Source organism: Medicago truncatula, chromosome 2 (genome assembly GCF_003473485.1).
Source record: "Medicago truncatula cultivar Jemalong A17 chromosome 2, MtrunA17r5.0-ANR, whole genome shotgun sequence".
Lineage (NCBI taxonomy): Eukaryota > Viridiplantae > Streptophyta > Magnoliopsida > Fabales > Fabaceae > Medicago > Medicago truncatula.
The window spans coordinates 16880735-16902109 of record NC_053043.1 but is presented as its reverse complement, the minus strand read 5'-3'; the positions used below and the strand labels follow the sequence as shown (position 1 = coordinate 16902109).

Below are 21375 nucleotides of genomic sequence, written 5' to 3'. Positions count from 1 at the left end.
TCCTGAAGTTGTTTGTTTTGATTCATCATGCAATTTTCCAACAGTATTTCCAAACTAGATTTCTGAGCTACTCTCTGGTTGTTTGTATAGCCAGGTGGTGCTGTTTGCCCATAGGAACCTTGAGGATTTTTGTAAAAATTTTAATTTGGCCTCATTCCTTGGTTGTATTGAGCGTAATTCAGTTGCTCAATATTGGCAGCACTACCTAACTGACAATCAACACCTGTATGACCAGTTATACCACAGACTTCACAAGTAGGGGATGCAGGGGAAGGTTGGGCAGCATTAACATTAAGTTTTTCAATTTTTTGTGTTAATGCCTCAACCTTAGCAGCAAGGTGGTTATATTCATAGACTTCGTGTATACCTGCCTCTTTCTTAGAGGGAGTAGGAGTGGTGACGGCTCTTTCGTTGGTCCATTGATAGTGATTTTGACCCATGTCCTCAATCAAAGCATAAGCCTCCGTGTAGTTTTTGTTCATTAGAGCTCCACCTGCAGCTGCATCAACAGACATTTTAGTGGTATATGACAAGCCATTATAAAACGTGTGGACTATAAGCCACTTCTCTAGGCCATGGTGGGGACAAAGTCTAAGCATTTCCTTGAAACGCTCCCACGCCTCATAGAGAGACTCCCCATCTTTTTGATTGAAACGCGTAATTTGGTCTCTAAGCTTAGCTGTTTTAGATGGGGGGAAAAATCTGGCGAGGAATGCTCGCCTCATATCGTCCCATGAAGTAATGGAACCGACTTCTAGGGAATGGAACCAAGCGCTAGCTCTATCCCTTAAGGAAAAGGGAAAGAGATGAAGTCTTACGGCTTCTTGGTTCTCTTTTATGGTGCCACTGAGTCTAAGGAAGGAAGAAATATGGAGATTTGGATCCTCAGTGGGTGATCCAGAAAACTGGTTTTGCTGCACTAAATTGAGTAGTGCAGGCTTGATCTCGAAGTTATTACCCGCAACCGTTGGGTACACGATAATAGCTTGTGGCTCTTCCGTTGAAGGAGTAGCATACTCTTTGAGAGTGCGTTCAGCCATAGCAGTATTATTTTGTGCCTCTCTCTTTTTCTTATGCAAAAATCTTTCGATCTCAGGAATAAATTCTCCGAGACTTTTACTTCTTCGCATAAGAAACCGAGAACCCAAGAAGTTAGTGGTAAAACAAAAGAAAGAAGTAGAAGAAAAGAGGAAGAGAAAAGAGTTCTAATCACAAGGAAAGAGTTAATCAAATTAGTTTACTCCCCGGCAGCGGCGCCAAAAACTTGATGAGATAAAACCGCAAGTGCACGGTCTTACCGAAGTAGTATAAAAGAGTATCGTTCCGACAGGGAGTAGTTCAATTTAATTAACCTTTAGAGATGATTAGAAGAGAGAAGAGAATTGTAAGTTGGGGGTTTTTAAACGGTTAAAAAGCAATATAATAAAGGAGCCTTGGGATCGTTGGTTTCATCTAAATAACAAGTCCTTCTCAAACCAAAACCATAAGCTTATAATGTTATGTTAGACCTAATTTCTCAAGACAGTTTCTCTTAAGTTCCTCTAGCAACCAAGCCTATTTCGCTGACTTGATTACTATTGGATTTTGGTTCCTCTAACAACCAAGCCTATTTCGCTGACTTGATTGTTATTAGTTCCCTTGAAGATCGAAACTATATGTCTCAAAGATTGCAAAGCCTATTTCGCTGACTTTGCAATCCTTGTCTGAATTCACTTGTTCGAATATCAAAGCTCCACTTTCGTTTTATGAATTGATATTTGGAATAATGGACGAACAATTATCAAACCCTCCACTTTCGTTTCCACAGTTTGATAATGGTTAATCCATGTTAAGACGGTGAATTCAGATAAGAAACTAGGGTTACATAAGATTAAGGCTTAGGGCTTGGTTTGATTAGGATTATGTCATTTAGACTTATCCAACAATCCCAAGACAAGAAGAAGTCTACTCACTCATGTTCATCGTAGACATGGGGGAGAAGAGAGAAAGCATGAAAGTAAAAGACAGGAAAATAAAGGAAAGGAAAAGAACTTTATTTAGAAAAGCAATTGTCACTTATTGTATTCCAAGTAAAGATGAATATTTAGTGATGGCTAGCTACTCTATTTATAGTACACAATTGACTTAAAATCTAAGCAAGTATATTCCTAGAATATTCCTCGGTAGATTGTGCGCCAAAATAGAATAGCTTGGAGTCAAAGCAAAAGCAGCAAAAGGCATCTGGAGGGTGGCACGGCCGTGCCAAGGCTAGCACGTGCCGTGCCAAGCTTCTGACTTGTGGGAGATATATTTTGTTTCCCAATCTTCATATTTTTGTGTCCAATCTGCTCCAAATCCCTTTCTTTTGCTCCAAGACTCTCTCCATCCAATATTCTTCCCTGAAATATAATAAATTGCATTTTAAAGTAAACTATCCTAAAAAGGAAATAATACTAATATAAAATTATATAAAATCTAATTAAAACTAAACTAAAAAGCATATTAAAATAACATATAAATGACTCATCAGATAGCACTGAGCACTTGTCTCTCGTTAATAGAGTTGACAAAGTACAAGTGTACAACCACTACCTCCACTACTCTGTTTTCTGTCTACGCTACAAGACAAGACAACAGTCATGCCTGCAGAAGTTGTACGTTCAAGATGGGAATGAATTTGAAGCTTATTCTTCAAAGGACCACACCCAAATCAGGCAAAGTATTACTGGTGAATAATCAAAGGATTTCAAACGACTCTTTAGACGTGCTGATTATCTCAACGTCTCTTTCACGCCTTTATATAAAGGAGTGAAGACTTGAAGATAAAAGATAGAGATACATAAGTTCAAAAGCGTCAAAACTCTGTCAAATTGATTCTACAAAGCACACTGAATTTCTGCACTGATTTGATACATCTTAGAAATTCAAAGTCTAGAGTCTTTATTGTATTGTATTGTGAACACCACTGATTGTATATCAAGTGTTCAAGTCAAACTCAATTCTCTGTATTTTTGTTTGATCAGAAGTCTCTTGCCTGCGTGCTTGAGCATTAGAAGTCTCTTGCTTAGTGCTTGAGCATTGGAAGACTCTTGCGTGTGTGCTTGAGCATTTTTGTGAAGTCTCATACTTAGAAAGTATTGAGCATTTGTAATCTTTGTGATTATAGTGAAATCTCCTTGGAAGTGCAAGGGGGACTGGACTACTTCCGTGTTGTGGAAGGAACCAGGATAACTGCTTGTGTCTTTGTCTTTCTTTTCTCTGCTCTGTTCTTTTCCGCTGCAATCTGACTCTGATCATTTCATCAGAAGCACTCAAACTGCTTCTGAAGTTTTATCAGAAGAAGTATTTTTTAAGAGAAAAAGAAAACACAATTCAACCCCCCCCCCCCCTTCTTGTGTTTTTCACCTTCACTCTGCTCCACCATAACCGGCCGTCTTCTGTTCTCGACGGCGACAGCGACAAAACTTCGTCCTCACCGTTCTCATCTCTTTCGTCCCTGTTGTCATCTCTCTCTCCACTCGCCGTCGAATTCCTCTTCCTCTCCTGTCTCTATAATTTTAGATCGGTGACGGCGACGTCGCCGGAAACGCTAGTCTGAACCACCGACTACGGTAGTGGCTGACTAAGAGAAGGATGAGAACGATGGTGGAAGTGGTGGTCGGTGATGGGGGAGGATGATGGTGTGGTAATTGATGTGTCGGAGAAGAAGAGGAACGAAAGAGAGATGGGATAATGTGAGAAGGAAAGGACATGTGAAGTCTCAATTTTGCCCCTGCCTATTTAACGAAATTACAAAACTGCCATCCACATGGGCAGGTGTACAAGAGTGGTAGCAGGAAAAGAGTGTCCATGTATCTTTTTCCATAAATTTATCTAAGTACAAGTTATTTACATATATGCTATTTCTAGGGGAAACTAGCTAACTGGTTAACTTGTCTAGCAAGTTACCGGTTGTAACTAACTATAACTAACTAGAATGTAGTGTAACCATATTCCTGTGGTGGTGATGAACTGTCCATATGACTTACTATAGCCGGTTGAGGAGTGGAATCACTTTATCTTGTATTACCAAGCATACAAGTCGAGTTAAAGAATTTGGTTTAGGTATCTTTAATTATGAATTGATTCCTATATTGTTGAACCTCCTCGCAATCTAAACGCATTTGCACGATGGTTTAACGTTATATCTCACACGAGCAATATATCAAGAGAGATTTTATAAAAAAAAAATTAAGAATAATACGGTAGAATAATCACTCTTAAATTTTATCAAGAAATTATCCTGAAATTAATGTTAGCCAATAAAATCTCAGTCTGGCCGGAAATCATAGGGTGGTGGGTGTTATGTATTTTTATTTTATTTTATTTTATGAAAGGTTAATAAATGAGACTGAAATCTAAGAGTGATTATTGTGTCATGTCATTCTTGAATCTTTCTTGATGATCTGTAAGGTTTTCAACATTGGAATTTTGCTTCAGGTCAAAAAGGAAGAGCAAAATCGAAAAATCATAAAATCGCAATCAAAATTGAAGGATTTTACTTCAACATTGGAATTTTACTTCTTGAATCTTTCTTGATGATCTGTAAGGTTTTCAACATTGGAATTTTGCTTCAGGTCAAAAAGGAAGAGCAAAATCGAAAAATCATAAAATCGCAATCAAAATTGAAGGATTTTACTCAACTACTTTTATAGAATCGATATAAGAAATCGTAAAATCGCAATCAAAATCAAAGGATTTACCAAAACAAAAATAATGCTAAATATTTGTTATAAATTGTATACAGTCATAAATGACTCAGTTTAAAGTCCACAAAAAACTTAACATAAATGACTGAAAAAGAGCAATTTTGATTTCGATGCGATTTTGTAAGATCTTGTATGGATTTTCTGATTTCGATGCGATTTAACTAAGATCTTGCTTATTTTAGGATTCTGCTATGGATTTGATTCGTTGAAGGTGAATAAAATCGTAAAATCCTAAATTTTAAGATTTAAGTCAAAATTTTGACAACAATAGTGAACTCTCACTACATTTTTAAGCAAGGAACCATAAACAAGCTTCTAGAGAAATTCCTGAATCCGAGTTGTTCCCTTTGTGTCGAACCTGATCAAACAAAAGAGTGAGTATAAGTAGTATCATTATCAAAACCACTAATAATATTATAAGCTGTTTTTAAACTAAAAATTCCAATAGTGGAGAGATCCCATTTGGGGACACTGTTTTCATTGGCTGAAGCATTTAACTTAGCTATCAAGCTGCAAATAGAATCAGGAAGAAGGTTAGCAATCATATTCCAATTTCAATCCTCATTTTAAAATTAACAATATGGTAGGAGGTGGGATTTGAATGCTCATTTGTGTCAACGGAAATCACAAAGTTCAAATAATGCTACAAATGTACGTGCTTGTTTGGTTTAGCTTTTTTTGTTAGTCTAGAAGCATTTCTCCCTCCTCAAAAGTGAAAAAGAGCAATTTCACACATGTTTGTTTTGGCTTTTCAAAAGCAATTCTCTTGTCCAAAAGCAATTCTCTTTGAAGTTGGGAATCCTAGCTTTTGAGTTTGGTATAATCAATTCTACATTTAATTTTATACTTTGGTTATTAGAGCTCACTACTTTCCAACATTGCCCTTCATCAATTCTTATTTCCTTCTTTCGCCTTTCACAAATTATGTATTGCCCAACATGAATTTTTGATGCGTCTATAATTTTGGTTGGACAACCGTGTTGAATAAAACGAGTCATATAATCCAGTAGTATGAACGCTAATTTTCTTGTGATTTTTTTTCTGGCCATTATTTAACTAGTGATTTAATAATCGTATTTATTATTTTTTAAATTAATATATAAAGAATTATTTATTAAATTAAATAATATATCTACATTTAGTATTGATCAACATACACATTTTAGTAATTATACATTCAAAAGCAATTTTGATCAAAACTATCCAAATAACATTCAGTTTGTTTAATCAATTCTACATTATTGTATCTAAACATAAATCAATTCTCTCAAAATTAATTCTGTTAGAATCAATTCTACCGGAATCAATTATATTCAAAGCTGACCCAAACACACACGTACTATTCCTTCCGTCCTTGATTATAACCCACACATGTAATAAAATTTATCTCTTAATAAGTCCATTTTTAAATTATTAGATACATATATCAGTTCTTTTTTAAATAAACATCTAATTAATATCACTAATAACTATGTGTCTTAGAATATTAAAAGTTAAGATTAACTATATACATCAATAAAGAGTATATATTAACTATCATTTTTCATAATAACGGTTAAATATGCAATATGAACTTATATTTAAGGATGTAGAGTTTTTTTTATTTTAAAGAAGTATAAAGGGTATATATAAAAAAAAATCAACTAGAGTCCGACTGCAAGACAAAGGGGTGATATGCCCCACACATTGTGTCAGTTGTGATGACTCCACCCGAATCTTACTCATGTTTTCTTTCCTTGTTTGTTTGCAATTCAAGTCTGGCAAATGGTTGGCCTTTGGGATGCAGTGAAGCATGCAATTGTTTCCAATGACTCGATGATGGAAGTCATTTTCTCCTTGCTTCACAATTTGCAAGCAGAGCTTCGTCATAGGATGGTTGTGTTATTGTGGAGCATATGGAAACATCGTAACCTAACACTTCTCCAATTTACCCTGTTGAAGTGGGTGAAACGCTTGGTTTGTTCCATGCATTACACTAACTGCATGACATGCAATTCGATAACCTAGTCAATTGAAAAGATCTTCTAATCAATCCGAGGATCATATAAATTCCGTTAATTTTGTGGTTGACTCAAAGTTAACGGTTGATGCTTTCAACTCCAATAGGAGCGATATGACAGATTTTGGTCACATCATTACAACATGTCACGATTTCCTTTCTTCACACTTTACAAATTCTATTATGGTAATAGACGACAAGCAAATGTGGTAACTCATGCTCTTGCAGGTGAGGCCATTTTATCATATAGTCCCACCATTTATTTTGATATTCCCAATTGACTAATACCTCAAATTCGTCCTTGAATTTTGAGAAATCGGCCAATTTCGTCCCTGAATTTTGCGAAATATCAAATTAGTCCCTGAATTTACAAAATGTCAATCAAACCAGTCCCTCCGTTAAGTTGTCTGTTAACGGAGGTGACGTGTAACGTTAACCTCTGACAAAGCTTACCATGTCAGATGTCACGCAAGCAGAGACCAAACTGATTGATTTACACAAAATTTCCAAGGACCAAATTGATGGATTTACACAAAATTTCTAAGGACCAAATTGATGGATTTTCAGAAAATTGGCAACGGCTCTTTCCCTTCTTTGTGAGTAACGACTCTTTCTCCTCTTCCTCATTAAGGGCTATTTCTTCCCCAAATATATAAATTTGGAACCCTAATGTTATAATTCCTTACGTAGAGTTCAAAATCCCCAAAATTTCTTCCATGAATTGATGTCAAATTTCTTCCCCAATTCAAAAAACTTAGAACCCTAATTTTTTTGATTAAATTCGAAATTCATAAATCAAGTGGTCTGCCTTGTAGATTCGGTGTTCAGAAATGCAAGGTTGATGGAGAAGCCAAATGATAGGGGCAGAGAAGAGGTTTAGAGGGCAAGGTTGATGGATAAAGTTGATTGTGTAGGAAGTGAACTTAGGTTGATTAAGATATTGATAGGAGTATTTTGTTTGACTGAGTTGTTTAAAATGCTATTGTATTGTGCCAAGTCCATGTAATGTTGTAATGAAAAGAGGTTGTCAATGAATGAATCAAACCTTTATGTCAAAAAAATTCAATCACATTGGTCCTTGAATTATATGCATATCCATCATTTCGATCCTCAAATTAGTGAAAATACCATCAAATAGGTCATTGAATTTACACAACAGATATCACTGTGATCCTTGGTGCATACATTTGCTGAACAGAGTAAAAAGTAAAAGATAGACACTTTGATTATAAAAAGACACACATTTGCATACTATCATAAGTCATATATTTGATGTTCATAAGTCACTACATAGCCAAAAAAAAAAAATAACATTACATAGCCATCAAGCCATCAAATCATTTGATGTTCTTAAGTGATTACATATCCAAAAAAGCATAAACTAAACAAGTCCAAAAAACATTAATTTAGTCCAGGAGCAGTTGGATTTTGTGGAGCAGGACCCCTCAGTGGTGTTAGTTTATGCATGTCATTTGAAATCACTAGTCCTCTCATGCAATATCTCCTTGTACTCATTCTCTGCAAATAAAATCAATCATATCAGCCCTTAAATTATAACAAAATCCATCAAATTAGTCCTCAAATTATGCCAGTAAGTCTCAAATTGATTCATATTTTAGAGGGGTATAATTGGAAACACATGAAAAATTATACTGAAAAGTTAAGTCTCGAATTTTTACCATTTTCATCAATTTAGTCCTTGTACACGTGGCTGCCTTGTTGACACGTGTACAAGACAAAACAACATGCAAGGGACACGTCATCGCCACTAACAGAGATTTTGGACGGAGGGACCATTTTGATGGACGTCTGTAAAATTCAGGGACTAAATAGATATTTCGCAAAATTCAGGGACGAATTTGACCGATTTTTAAAAATTCAAGGACGAATTTGAGGTATTAGTCATTCCCAATTGTATTAACTCTCTTATTATAAATGAAATGCGATAAACATTTTTTTCTTCAATATAATATATATATATATATATATATATATATATATATATATATATTAAATAAAAAAACATTATATATCATAAGTCATATTATAGTATATATATTATCCACTAGCAAATAAGTCTTGAGCACCTGTCCTCTGAGCATAGCTCAGTTGGTAGGACAATGCATTTTTATATGTAGGATTTGGGATTCGAACCCGAACACCCCACTTACATTTCTGATAAGGTGAATTTTAACCACTAGGCTACCTGACCAAAAAAAAAATTTAAATGGGTCAAATCCTAGATAAACATTCGTTTACAATAACAATGCTTTGTTCCCTCAAAAAAAAAAAAAAAAAACAATGCTTTGTTGATATTAACATCTAGAACCAAAAATCTTTTGGCAATCTCGTTTTCCTTCATCATGCCATTTCCATCCCCGACAAGATACTATTTGACTTGCTTACTTTATTTTTCTGTTACTCTTTCTATGAAAAAAATATTGTTCTAATCCAATGCTTATATGCACTAACAAGGAAGGATCAGATATTTATAAGATTTCAACTTTCAAAGCTGGATTCCTTAAAAATAAAAAAAAATAAAAAATAAAAAACTTCCAAAGCTGGATATATCTTTCTTCAAGAAGAGGATTTATATCAAACTGATAAGAAGATGAAAGAAAATAAAATTGATAATATTTTATCAAAATAAAAAAAGAGATTTTATATTATTTGTTTTATTAGAAGAGATTTTTTGTTCACAAAATATTACAAGAGATTTTATATTCTATACATTAAAAAATTGGTGTAGTGTGAAGCATAATACGACATTAAGACTCACATCCGTTATATTTGCAGGTTCAAAGTTCCACTTATTTTTTAAGGTAAGGTAAATCAATGTAGTTTTCTTTGTAAATATGCACTAAAAAAATCGTTTCTCTACCTTATATTAGATGGAGGTAATATCTCTACCCTTCACTAATTTAATAATATATACAAATTAAGAGGATTTAGATCTTCTTATTCAAGTCATTTAATGAAAAAAAAATCATTTATTAAAGAAAGTAACTATTTTTTGAAGTTTTAATCTGTCTGTCAAAACTAAAAATTGCCTCAAGTTAGAATTTTGAGTAGATTCTTAAGAAAAACATTTTCTATAACAATTTTCTTTTAAAAAAAAAAGTATTTTTCGGATATGCTTATACTTTTTTAAAGATAAATATATCAAAATAAATCTCTAAATATTTTTTTTACCAAAAAATCTCTAAATTAAAAATATCAAATTACTTTTTTCAAATCTCTAAATACACTTTTTTGACCAAAAATATTAAAATTACTTTTTTCATAATCTCTAACAGACCCTTTATATATCCTTCACATTATTCATTTAGTACTTACATTTTCAGATTAAATTAAACACCATCAACATTTCACAATCTCTTACAGTTTCATCTCATATACCTTTTTCTTTAAAGATCATCTCATCTCATATACCTATATTCTATACATCAGCTATAAACCATGATCAAAGGTAAAGATGTATACAATATTCTTGAGAGTATTATGCCCCTATATGTAGCCATGATATTAGGCTATGGGTCAATTAAATGGTGGAAAATCTTTACACCAGATCAATGTGCTGGTATAAACCGTTTTGTGGCAATGTTTGCAGTTCCTACACTTTCTTTTATTTACATATACCCAATTAACCCTTATCATATGAATTGGAGGTTAATACTAGCTGACACACTTCAAAAAGTTGTGACATTGGCTTGTCTAGCTCTATGGAACATTTTCACAAAACGTGGTGGTTTAGATTGGAGTATAACTCTTTTCTCACTTACCAATTTACCAAACACACTTGTTGTTGGGATCCCTCTTTTGAATGCAATGTATGGAGAATTTACAAAACCACTTTTGACCCAAATTTTGGTTTTGCAAGGTGTTGTATGGTATACTATTTTGTTGTTGATGTATGAATATAGAGCTGCTAAGCTTTTTATTTCTCAACAATTTGTTGACACTAATGAAGGGTCCCACAAGATTGAAATTGAATCATCACTTGATGATGTAGAATTGAGAGAAATTGGTAATAACCTAAGTGTCAAGTCTCATTCAACACCTAGAGTGCCAAATCTTACTAGGGTTGAGGTACATTCAAGCTACACAAATAGTCCCCAAAGTAATGGTTTTGAAGACAATATATTCAACATTCATTGGACAAGATTTAAGAAGAGTAGGAGTTTGACCAATGTGAGTGCATTTATGAAGAGCAAGAGTTGCACTACTATGGGTGCTAGGGTTTCTCCTTACCCAATTCTAAAATCAACTTTTTCAGAAAAAATCATTGATGACCAAAGAAAGTTCAATTTCAGTGATGGCTTAGACATGCCACAAGAAATTGAAGCTTCAAAAGGTACTCTCACAATACACATTATATACAATATATTTGGTCATGTTTTTTGTTGACTTAGACATTTATTTATGAATTGAGTTCTAACAAGATTGAAAAACCCTAGACTTTTATATGAAACTTTGATTACAAATATTTTGTATTACATGCAGGTGTTCATGAATTGATTGGCAGAAGTACTTCTAGTGGTAAAGTAAGTGGAGACAATGATCATGAGAGTGAGGAGAGGAAGAAGGAGCTGGTGGAGATTAAAGAAAATGTTACCAATGAACATCAAATGCAACCTGGTCATGGCACGATGACAAAGCTCATTCTTTTTAGGGTTTGGAAGAAGCTATCAGTAAATCCTAATCTCTATGCTTCAGTTCTTGGCATTGTATGGGCTCTCATATCAGCTAGGTATTTTGCGATACTCTTGCATCCTAAACAATTTTACAACTCTCTCAAGCTCAAATATATATTAATCCATTAGATTAGTCTATTAACTGTTAGACTAATCTAATGAATTTGCGTTGCAAAACAATTCACGCGAACAATTTAAGATCTATATATACTAATGCATTTTTTTTCCTCAACCAACAATGCATTAGTCTATTAATCTTATGTAATCCAATAAATTACAAGGATAGTTTGACATAATTATTCATGATCTTTTGTGCACAAACCTTAAACGACGGTTATTTAATCGCAGGTGGAATATCAAAATGCCTTCAATCATACATGACTCGATTACAATAATATCTCATACTGGACTAGGAATGTCCATGTTTAGTCTAGGTATGTTTGGTCTTCACTCTTCACACATTTTATTTGTCCTTTCAATATATGCCAAACAAACTAGGGATACTATTGGTGTATGTGCCATGAACACTAGAAAATGGTGCTTGTTTGTTTTTTATGTCTCATTCTTTAATTATTAATGTTTCCTTAAATAGGAATATTCATGGCATTACAACCTAAGATCATTGCTTGTGGAAAAACTCAAGCAACAATTTCTATGGTACTTAAGTTCTTGGTTGGTCCTGCATCATTTGGTGCAACCTCTGCTGCCGTTGGTATTCGTGGAGTTGTTTTTAAAGTAGGAATTATTCAGGTAAAAATAAAAATCCACTTGTAAATTTCTCAAAAATTAGCTCAATGTCATGTGTATAGCTATGCTTATATTTATATGACTCCATATTTAATTTTGCAGGCTGCTCTTCCACAAGGTATCGTTCCATTTGTATTCGCCAAAGAGTACAATCTCCATGCCGAAATATTTAACACAGCGTGAGTGTTAAAATTAAAATACAAATGTGCATTTCAAATTTGTGCATTGTAATTTTTTTGGTCGAATTTCGTACCAGATGTTAATTATGTGACATATCAACATAATTTTTTATACTTTAAATTTTTTGCAGGGTTTCTCTTGGATTGGCAATTGCGTTTCCTGTAGCAATACTATACTATGTTCTACTTGAGCTTAACAAATCTTTTTAACAAGTGAAAGAGAAATGAAGTTTGCTATGTCTGATTTCACAAGTATACACTCTCAAGCATAGATGGATGGAAGATAATTTTTTATTATTAGTTTAGGCAGAAGAGAAATAAAGTTTGCAGTAGCACAAGTTTTGTTTTTGTTTTTGTTTTTGTTTTTAGTTTAGGCAAGACAAGCATTTGGTTTCACTGAAATGCACAAGTTTGTTAGGAAAAGATTGTCGTGAAATAAATATACATCATACATGGATTAAATATATTATTAAAGAAGCAATTAAAATGCTATAGTTTGTTATGTGGAGCATAATGTATAATATTTGCTCGTGTAACCGAGACAAATTCACTACAATGCTTTTTTGTTTCCACAACACTTCGTAGTGTAAGTTTAGAATAATGATTTTGTTAAGTTTTAAAGTGCAGCTTTTATCAAAATTACAGTATCACACTAGCACAGTGTAACTCTACTAAATTTACGGCCAATTCAATCATGAATGCAATCATTTCCCAAGGTTAATACATTTATCTGTCTTAATCCCCAACCGTGAAAGTTTAAAATACTTCAGTTCAAAAACATGGTAGCCGAATAGGCTCCATAACGATATGCAGCAAATGGTGACAGCCATAAAAGGGTATAAAGAAATTTTGATAAGTGTTGACAAACTTTTTCGATTGCTGCTTCAAATTAAGGCAAGTGTAAACAGATGTGCCACCGCTAGCTGTGAATGCGAGGCAGATACGGGTGTGCCACATATACTGGTTGTACTGAGATTCGATCCAAAGAGATAATAGTTTCCTAGATGAAGGATGCATGTCTTAAACTCCCTGAGGACTACGTGTGAGACAGCAGATTTAGCACCGTAAATTGCAAACTTAATAAGAGACAAAGTATAAAGAATAAAACCTTCAATAGACAAGTGAACACAGTGCCATTTCATCCAAATCATAGCATTGTTATTGGCACATTTAACATGTTAATGCTCAACCAAACAACTTATACTACTCCATGTGGGACTTGGGAACCCCATAATACTCGTATGAGTTCTCCTTTGATGCATTGATGTTCAGATGACTCGGTGGCAAACCAAGTTCTAGATCAATTTTTGGCATACTCTTGCATGAATCAACTAACTAACCTATTACCTTGTGTCCTCATATTTCATTTAGCAGAGTCGATGTATTTTCTAAATTCCATCGTCATTGTCCTCTTTTCTCCATATTGTTCATGTCTCTTCATGAACATTCTTTCCTCCATATTTTTAGATATATCACTAACAATCTTACTTGACTCTAACTCAGGTATGCAAATTTGTGTCACTCAGAGAAACACATAAATGTAACTTTTCAACTCACCGCTATTATTTCAAACGCAGGGAGTGGATTCAAGATACTTGACTCGTTTGCATGTATATATGTGAGGATTACGTTACTTGACTCAATTGCTGAAAATCATGCCCAGTAAAAACAATCATTATACAGCTCAAGACAAAAAAAACAACAAAAGTCAAATCCAATAAGGTAATATTTCAGTGATTGTATTCAGGATAAAGGTCGCCAATGGCGGAAGACGAGGTGGACGGTTGCCTGCTCTTGTATGTAGTAATAGGGAATGGTATGGCGTAATCTAGTCCCCAAGGATGCGGAAGGCAACGTCGATGGTTGACTCATTTTGAATGTTGTAATCGGCAACAGTCCGGCTGTCATCTAGTTGCTTGCCGGCAAAGATCAATCGTTGGCTCTGCATCGAGTACTCTGTCTCATCAAGAATCTTCTCTTTCACACTGCATATCGTGTCTAAACTATTAACCTCCAAAGTGATTGTCTCTCCAGTCAGTAAATTTACGAAGATTCGCATCTGCACCACAGTTGACATTAAATCAATAAAAGAAAAATTGAGACTGATATTTCAAGAACTGGTCCAAAATTAGAAAATTAGTAGACACTAACAATCTTAGTTTTGCATGCGAAAAAATGATGAATTTGAAATAAATTGCTAGAGTATAAATTCAAAACATAAAAGATAATAATAAGACTTTAATAGGAAAAAAACAAAGCAAAGAAAAGGAAATAGGTGGTACCGTGGGGGTTGTGGGAGTTATGCAAATTACAAGCTCGAGAGGTTCAGAAGAACCAATTGGAATCACAAGGAACTCTGATGAAAGAGTTGCTAAAGTAACTTGATGCAAATTCTTTGCAAACGAGTGTAATTTCAGTTTGCATTTCTGAGACCTAGCCGATATATCATAACTATACTCGGACACAGAAGCAGTTGGACCAAAGCAACAAATATTGACTGCATTTCCCAAAAGCATAGTACTGTAATTTTTTTTTGAATAAAGCATAGTACTATTATTGAGAATAAATACTTTGCCACTACGTTTCTCTTGAAGAACAATGACTTCATCATCAGACTTCAAGGAGACAAGAAAAGAAAATCCATAATAAAAATTGATTTGAGAATCCTCGTGTTTATGGCTGAAATGGTCGGACAACACCTCTGATGAAGCAACAAAGTCACAACCTGAAAGGGGGCAATAACATGGCACATAGATGCATTCTTCTTCATGCTTCCTCTTCTGAATGTAATCGATTGTCTCCTTGCAACCATATTTTTCATTCAGACATGGCATTTTGATATATTGCAATAGATTCTCAAAGGCTCTACAACGTTTTAAGCTAATGCATTTTGAGCACTTGTCACACTTGTTCCCAAACTTAGAGCAGCAGGTAGAGCAAACAATATGACCATTATCACACTGAATTTCAACATAATTGTATATCATTAAATTAGACTTTCAACCATTTGATGAGTAAAATAAAGTAAGAAGATTCTTGTAAGGCTTGTTAATATGTTATGCAACCAAAAGTATAACCATCGTAAATAAATCAGCAATGTTATATACAGCGAACCATATGTTCCCGAAATGCATTGTGTTATAAATCAAACCACTTCAATCTTTGACTTAGCAAAAAAACACAGCAGATTCAATAGCCAAACAAATTGAATCGGGATGATTTTTCACGGGAAGTTTAGCATTTCCCTAAATATATAATCATCTCAATTATTTTCTTATCAAAATCTATGTAGTCGGTGGATGAGTACAGCTGGAAAGTCGCCAAAACACTATAGCTGTATAGCAAGTAACCGTCTGATAAGTCGCGAATAATAATCAAAGTTCATTGTTACAAGTATTCAAACCCTAATATGGTTAAAGTAACTCATCCAAGCATTTAAAATAAATAAAAGTGATTCCTTAAATAAAATTTCAATTTGTAACAACTTATAACTTATTCATCAACATCATCATGATCACTACTCCTTCAAAAAAAAAAAAAACATCATGATCACTATTTTCACTACTAAGCCTCATTTGTTATGTATCCTCGTCCTGTTCTGCCTATGCCACGTGATATTGTTGACTACAAAATATATAGCTTAAGATATACTCTTAAGTATAGTATCATTCAAGGATAATAAAAAGACTCTTCCCATACTTAGAAAACAACTAAAAGAAAGGTCACTTGAATACATACCTGAAAGATTGGAAAGCTTAAGAGTTGAAAACAAATGCTGCAGTCGAACACTTTAGGGTTTGAAATCATCACAGAAATGGAGCTATTCTTGCCAACATCTTTTGCTGCATCAACAGGCTCCATTGCACCGTTTTTTGTGACTAAAACAAATTACAACTTCATTATATAATCAAAATCAAAATGTTCAAAAATTAAACATTAATAATATTACACACATTTAGGAAAATACTGACCGAGAGATAATAGAGTCAGAGGTGTTGGCTTTTGGTCTTCTGGTTCTGTATTGGATGTTGCTTTTAGCCTTGCTGCCTTTCATTTACTTATTGTCCGCTTCCAATTCCACTCATGTTTTCAAGGCAATCAATTCCACTGATGTTGATTCCCTATTAAACGTTTATACTTGCTCTATATGGAAAAGAAATTGACTCTTGGTCAGAAGAACGTTTATACTTCCTCCTTTGATTTTTTTTTTAGGGTTTTTTCTATCATGTGCAAATTTGCAGAAGTTTAAAATAGAAATTTTATATTGGAACTTGCACATTTAATATCAAAAATATAAAACTTTTGAATATATAAATGTTGTTTTCCAAAAAAAAGTTACTACTATTAGTTGTTTTAACATTTGCAATGTTGCACATGTTAGACAAACCCTTTTTTTTATTATTTTAAAATTATTTTCTCACTTTAAGTTTAATATTTTGTACATGTAAAAGAAATATTATTTTTGATGAAATTATTTAATTTTTTCATAAATATTCTTAACTATTTATTATTTCATTCCACAAATTTATTTTCAAAATATCAAATTTATTTGTCAAGTAGTCTAGTGGCTAGAGCTCTCACAATTAAATTGTGGAGAAGTTGAGTGTTCGAGTTCAAATTTATAATTTTTTATTATATATATTAAAGATAATAAATATGGTCAAAGTTGTGTATTGGCATGTATGTAGTGGTTGCCTGCGATATGTATTTTAAAACGTATGAAGTATTAACTAAATAATAATTTATTTATCACCACGATACTCTAAACACCCTAAGAAAATATAAAATTCTTCTTGATATATCTTGATCTAATATGTAGATCTTGAAGAACTTAAATAAAACCATTTTTTTGAGTTCAGGAGGAATTCTTGCACAATGTTATATTAGAAGAGTAGTGATATATGTACAAAGAAAAAGTTGTCAAAAAGTTGTTAGAAAATTGTTGTATAAATATCATTTCTCTATTAGTTCCCAAAAGGATTTCCTAAAGACTTAATTTTATTGTTGGATTTGTTGTATAGTTCCTAAAGGAGTGGTTTTCTCTATGAATTCAATAGCCATGCATATACGAAGGATTGCATAAAAATTGGAAAATGCTGGTTATCGCCAAGCGTTTAACGAGGTCGTCTCGAATGATCTGGCACCCGCAACTACTCTATTTTCTTCTTTTGAGCGATCCTCAACTACTCTTTTGTTGAAACTTGCATCTGCAATTAACAATGACAGTCGGTGTTTTTTCAAACTCAAGTGCATCAAAGTGAAATATATTTATTGTAGGATGTAGATTTTACCTAATTTTTATTTATGCTCGGTGGTTTTTTGTGTTCGATAGTGGAACATTGTGGATTGGCACCGACAATTGCGTTTCCTATAGCAATAATATACTATGATCTTTCCTTCAAAAAATATATATATATATATACTATGATCTTCTTGAGCTTAACAAATCTTTTTAACAAGTGAGAGAAATGAAGTTTGCTATATGTGAATTCACAAGTTACACTCTCAAACAAGATGGATGGAAGATAATGTTTGATTTGATAGGACTTTAGAGTGTTTGTGTAACCGAGACACAAATTCACTACAATGCTTTTTTGTTTCCACAACACTTCCTAGTGTAAGTTTGGAAATAATGATTTTAAGTTTTAAAGTGCAGCTTTTATCAAAATTGCAGTATAACTAGCACAGTGTAATTCTACTAAATTTACACCCAATTCAAACATGCACACAATCAGTTCGTAAGGCCAATACATTTAGCTGTGAATGCGTTGCAGACACGGGTGCGCTGCAGATATTGGTTATACTGAGATTGGATCCAAAGAGATAATAGTTTCCTCAAAGCAGAACGCATGTCTTAAACTCCCTGAGGACTACATGCAAGACAGCAGATTTAGCGCTCTAAATTGCAAAGTCAATGAGAGACAGAGTATAAAGAATAAAACGTTCAATTAAATCAGACTCTATTGCATGTCTTATTGTCAATTCACCACTATTATTCCAAACACAGGGAGTGGATTCAAGTTAATTGACTCTTTTCGATTAAATCAGACTCTATTGCACGAGTCACTGCATGTATCTATCTATGTGAGAATTAAGTTACTAGCTAGTTCAGCTAGTGTTGAAAAGTAAATATATTTTTTCAATTGCTGAAAATCATCCCTAGTAGAAACAATTATCATACAGCCCAAGACAAAACAAAAAGAACAAAAGTAAAACCATTAATAAGAAATGCAAAAGTCAGAGACTTTATGGCATAAAGGTCGTCGACGCGAAAACGGGGTGGACGGTTGCCTGCTCTTGGATGTAGTAATCGAGAATGGTGTGGCGTAATCTAGTCCCCAAGGAGGCGGAGGGTGAGGTGGAGGGTTGAGTCTTTTTGAATGTTGTTATCGGCAACGGTCATGCTGTCATGTAGTTGCCTACAACAAAAGGTCAATCGTTGGTCCTGCACTGGGTATGTTTTCTTGTCATGAATCTGCTCCTTCACACTGAATATCGTGTCTAAACTCTTAACTTTCAAAGTGATAATCTTTCCATTCAAGTCCCTTACGAAGATTTGCATCTGCACCACAATTGACATTAAATCAATAAAAGAAAATTTGAGACTGATATTTCAAGAGCTGGTCTAAAATTAGAAAAATAGAAAACACTAACAACCTTAGTTTTGGCATGTGAAAAACCGAAGAATTTGAGATAAATTGCTAGAGTATAAATTCAAAATGTAAAAGATAATAATAAGACTCTAATAGGAAATAAATCAAAGCAAATAAAAGGAGATAGTCAGTACCACGGGGTTTGTGCAAGTTATGCAAATTTCTAGCTTGAGAGGTTTGGAAGAACCATTTGGAATCATAAGGAACTCTGGTGAAAGAGTTCCTAAAGTAACCTGTTGGACATTCGTTACAAAAGAGTGTAATTTCAGTTTGCATCTCTGAGACCTGGCCTTGATACCATAACTATACTCGGACTCGGAAGCATTTGGACCAAAGCAGCAAATATTGACTGCATTCCCCAAAAGCGTAGTGATAGTACTATTAATGAGAATAAATAGTTTGCCATCATATTTCTCTTGAAGAATAATTGCATCATCATCAGACTTCAAGGAGACAATGAAAGATTGACCATAAGAAAATTTGATTTGAGAATCCTCGTGTTTATTGCTGAAATGGTTGGACAACACCTCTGATGAGGCAACAAAATCACAACCTGAAATGGGGCAATAACATGGGACATAGATGCATTTTTCTTCATGCTTCGTCTTCTGACTGTAATCTATTGTCTCTCTGCAACCATATTTTTCATTCGGGCATGACATTTTGATATATTGCAATAGATTCTCAAAGGCTCTGCAACGTTTTAAGCTAATGCATTTTGAGCACTTGTCGCACTTGTTCCCAAGCTTAGAACAGCAGGTAAAGCAAACAATATGACCAGTTTTACACTGAATTTCAACATAAATGTAAATCACCAAATTAGACTTTGAACCATTTGATAGAGTAAAATAAAGTAAGAGGTTTCATTGTAAGGTATTGTTGATATGTTATGCAAACAAAAGTATAACCATCGTAAATCTATTCATCTCAAATATTTTCTTATCAAAATTTATGTAGTCAATGGATGAATGCAGCTAGCAAAGTCGCCAAAACACCATAGCTGTATAGCAAGTAACCCTAAAATGATTAATAAATCAAAGTTCATTGTTATTTGTTACTAGTATGCAAACCCTAAAATGATTAAAATAACTCATCACAGCATTTAAAATGAATAAAAGTGATTCCTTGAATAGAACCACTGTTTGTAACCTTATAAAACTTATTCATCATCACCATCATCACTGTAAAAGAGTATCATTCAAGAGCAACAAAGGGCCCATTTGTTATAGCTTTTTTAAATTAGATTTTTGTAGTGTAATATGTTTTTGTTGTAGTAATTTTTTTAACAAAGAAATTTTCAAGGAAATCTTCAAATGAAAAATTCGTTTGAATAACTTAACTTAAAATGCCATTATAATTATTTCATCATTTGGTTATAATTTCTTTTGTATACTAAAATTTTGAAAAAATCTCTAAAAAAAATAGCTTTTCATAAAAATCATTTTTGAAAGATTGTCATTTTGAGAAAATATGTGATTTTTACTATGTAAAATCTCAAAATGTTAGTGAAAATCAAAATCTATTTTTTAACTCATATAAAATGAGTTTTTTTTATAGTGATATCAAATGAGTTTGAAATAACTTTTACTATTTTAGAATAAATTTAAAAAAAAATCATTTTTAAAAATACAAAGAAAAATCCATTTTTTTTTAAATTTAAAACAAACGGGCCCAAAAAGACTCTTCTCATACTTAGAAAACAACTTAATAAAAAAAAATATTAAAAAAAAGTCATTTAAATACATATACCTGAAAGATTGGAATGCTCAAGAGTAGAAAACAAATGCAGCAATCGAACACTTTAGGGTTGGAAATCATCAGAGAAACGGAGCTATTCTTACCAACAGCTTTTTCTGAATCAACAGGCTCCATTGCACCGTTTGTGACTAATAATATTGATAAAAATGTTATATAGTCTAATCAAAATCAAAATGTTAAGAAATCAAACATTTAGGAAAGGAAAATACAGACCTAAAGATAATAGAGTCCAGCAGCTTGAGGAGGTGTTGGCTTTTGGTCTTCTGGTTCTCTATTGGCTGTTGCTTTTGGCCTTGCTGCCTTTCTAAGGGTGTACATGGGTTAACCCAAAAAAACCCATAAAACCCCACCAAAAAAAACCAAAAAGGTGGGTTGGGTTGGGTGATTGAATATGGTTTTAAAAAATGAAAATTTCAGGAGCATTACTTTTTCCACAAATCCCCTAAACACTCTTTTTCAAGGTTCGGATTATATAATTCGAACTGTATCAGCATAAATTCTAATATGTTTGTAATATGGATAGTCATTTTAGGAACAATATTAATCTTCTAACTCTCATCCTTCTGTTTTGGGTCATTGTTATCTGTTCTTAGTAAAAAATCGGATTTTCGGACTACT

At 33.4% G+C, this 21375-nt stretch overlaps 3 protein-coding genes and 1 non-coding gene across 4 annotated transcripts; 2 read left to right on the top strand and 2 right to left on the bottom strand.

The window, feature by feature from the left end:
• Nucleotides 1–570: 570 nt before the first annotated feature.
• Nucleotides 571–677, top strand: LOC112419574 (small nucleolar RNA R71). The gene has a single exon (XR_003009701.1). It is a non-coding gene; the product is annotated as a small nucleolar RNA R71 (small nucleolar RNA).
• A 9508-nt stretch (nt 678–10185) lies between these two features.
• Nucleotides 10186–12556, top strand: LOC11444400 (auxin efflux carrier component 2). Its single transcript, XM_003595072.2, has 6 exons — nt 10186–11080; nt 11230–11476; nt 11769–11854; nt 12013–12170; nt 12270–12346; nt 12478–12556. Exons 1-6 carry the CDS (start codon nt 10186–10188, stop codon nt 12554–12556), a joined length of 1542 nt encoding a protein of 513 aa, XP_003595120.2.
• Nucleotides 12557–14174: 1618 nt separating this feature from the next.
• Nucleotides 14175–16207, bottom strand: LOC120578306 (E3 ubiquitin-protein ligase SINA-like 10). The gene is made up of 3 exons (XM_039830976.1): nt 16085–16207; nt 14659–15306; nt 14175–14405 (listed from the first exon to the last, which is right to left on the bottom strand). Exons 1-3 carry the CDS (start codon nt 16205–16207, stop codon nt 14175–14177), a joined length of 1002 nt encoding a protein of 333 aa, XP_039686910.1.
• Nucleotides 16208–18378: 2171 nt separating this feature from the next.
• Nucleotides 18379–21107, bottom strand: LOC11437704 (putative E3 ubiquitin-protein ligase SINA-like 6). Its single transcript, XM_024776962.2, has 4 exons — nt 20971–21107; nt 20749–20885; nt 19134–19787; nt 18379–18908 (listed from the first exon to the last, which is right to left on the bottom strand). Exons 2-4 carry the CDS (start codon nt 20869–20871, stop codon nt 18678–18680), a joined length of 1008 nt encoding a protein of 335 aa, XP_024632730.2. The 5' UTR covers nt 20872–20885; nt 20971–21107; the 3' UTR covers nt 18379–18677.
• Nucleotides 21108–21375: the final 268 nt, after the last annotated feature.

What these genes read in the sequence shown, in the direction of transcription:
- LOC11444400 (XM_003595072.2), top strand. Translation starts at nt 10,186, where the DNA reads ATGATCAAAGGTAAAGATGTATACAATATTCTTGAGAGTATTATGCCC. An exon ending in TGGGCTCTCATATCAGCTAG is followed by an intron (nt 11,477 to 11,768) that starts GTATTTTGCGAT and finishes ATTTAATCGCAG; the next exon opens with GTGGAATATCAAAATGCCTT. An exon ending in AATGTCCATGTTTAGTCTAG is followed by an intron (nt 11,855 to 12,012) that starts GTATGTTTGGTC and finishes TTCCTTAAATAG; the next exon opens with GAATATTCATGGCATTACAA.
- LOC120578306 (XM_039830976.1), bottom strand. Translation starts at nt 16,207, where the DNA reads ATGGAGCCTGTTGATGCAGCAAAAGATGTTGGCAAGAATAGCTCCATT. An exon ending in TAAGCTTTCCAATCTTTCAG is followed by an intron (nt 15,307 to 16,084) that starts GTATGTATTCAA and finishes GTTGAAATTCAG; the next exon opens with TGTGATAATGGTCATATTGT. An exon ending in CTTCTGAACCTCTCGAGCTT is followed by an intron (nt 14,406 to 14,658) that starts GTAATTTGCATA and finishes ACTGTGGTGCAG; the next exon opens with ATGCGAATCTTCGTAAATTT.
- LOC11437704 (XM_024776962.2), bottom strand. Translation starts at nt 20,871, where the DNA reads ATGGAGCCTGTTGATTCAGAAAAAGCTGTTGGTAAGAATAGCTCCGTT. An exon ending in TGAGCATTCCAATCTTTCAG is followed by an intron (nt 19,788 to 20,748) that starts GTATATGTATTT and finishes GTTGAAATTCAG; the next exon opens with TGTAAAACTGGTCATATTGT. An exon ending in TAACTTGCACAAACCCCGTG is followed by an intron (nt 18,909 to 19,133) that starts GTACTGACTATC and finishes ATTGTGGTGCAG; the next exon opens with ATGCAAATCTTCGTAAGGGA.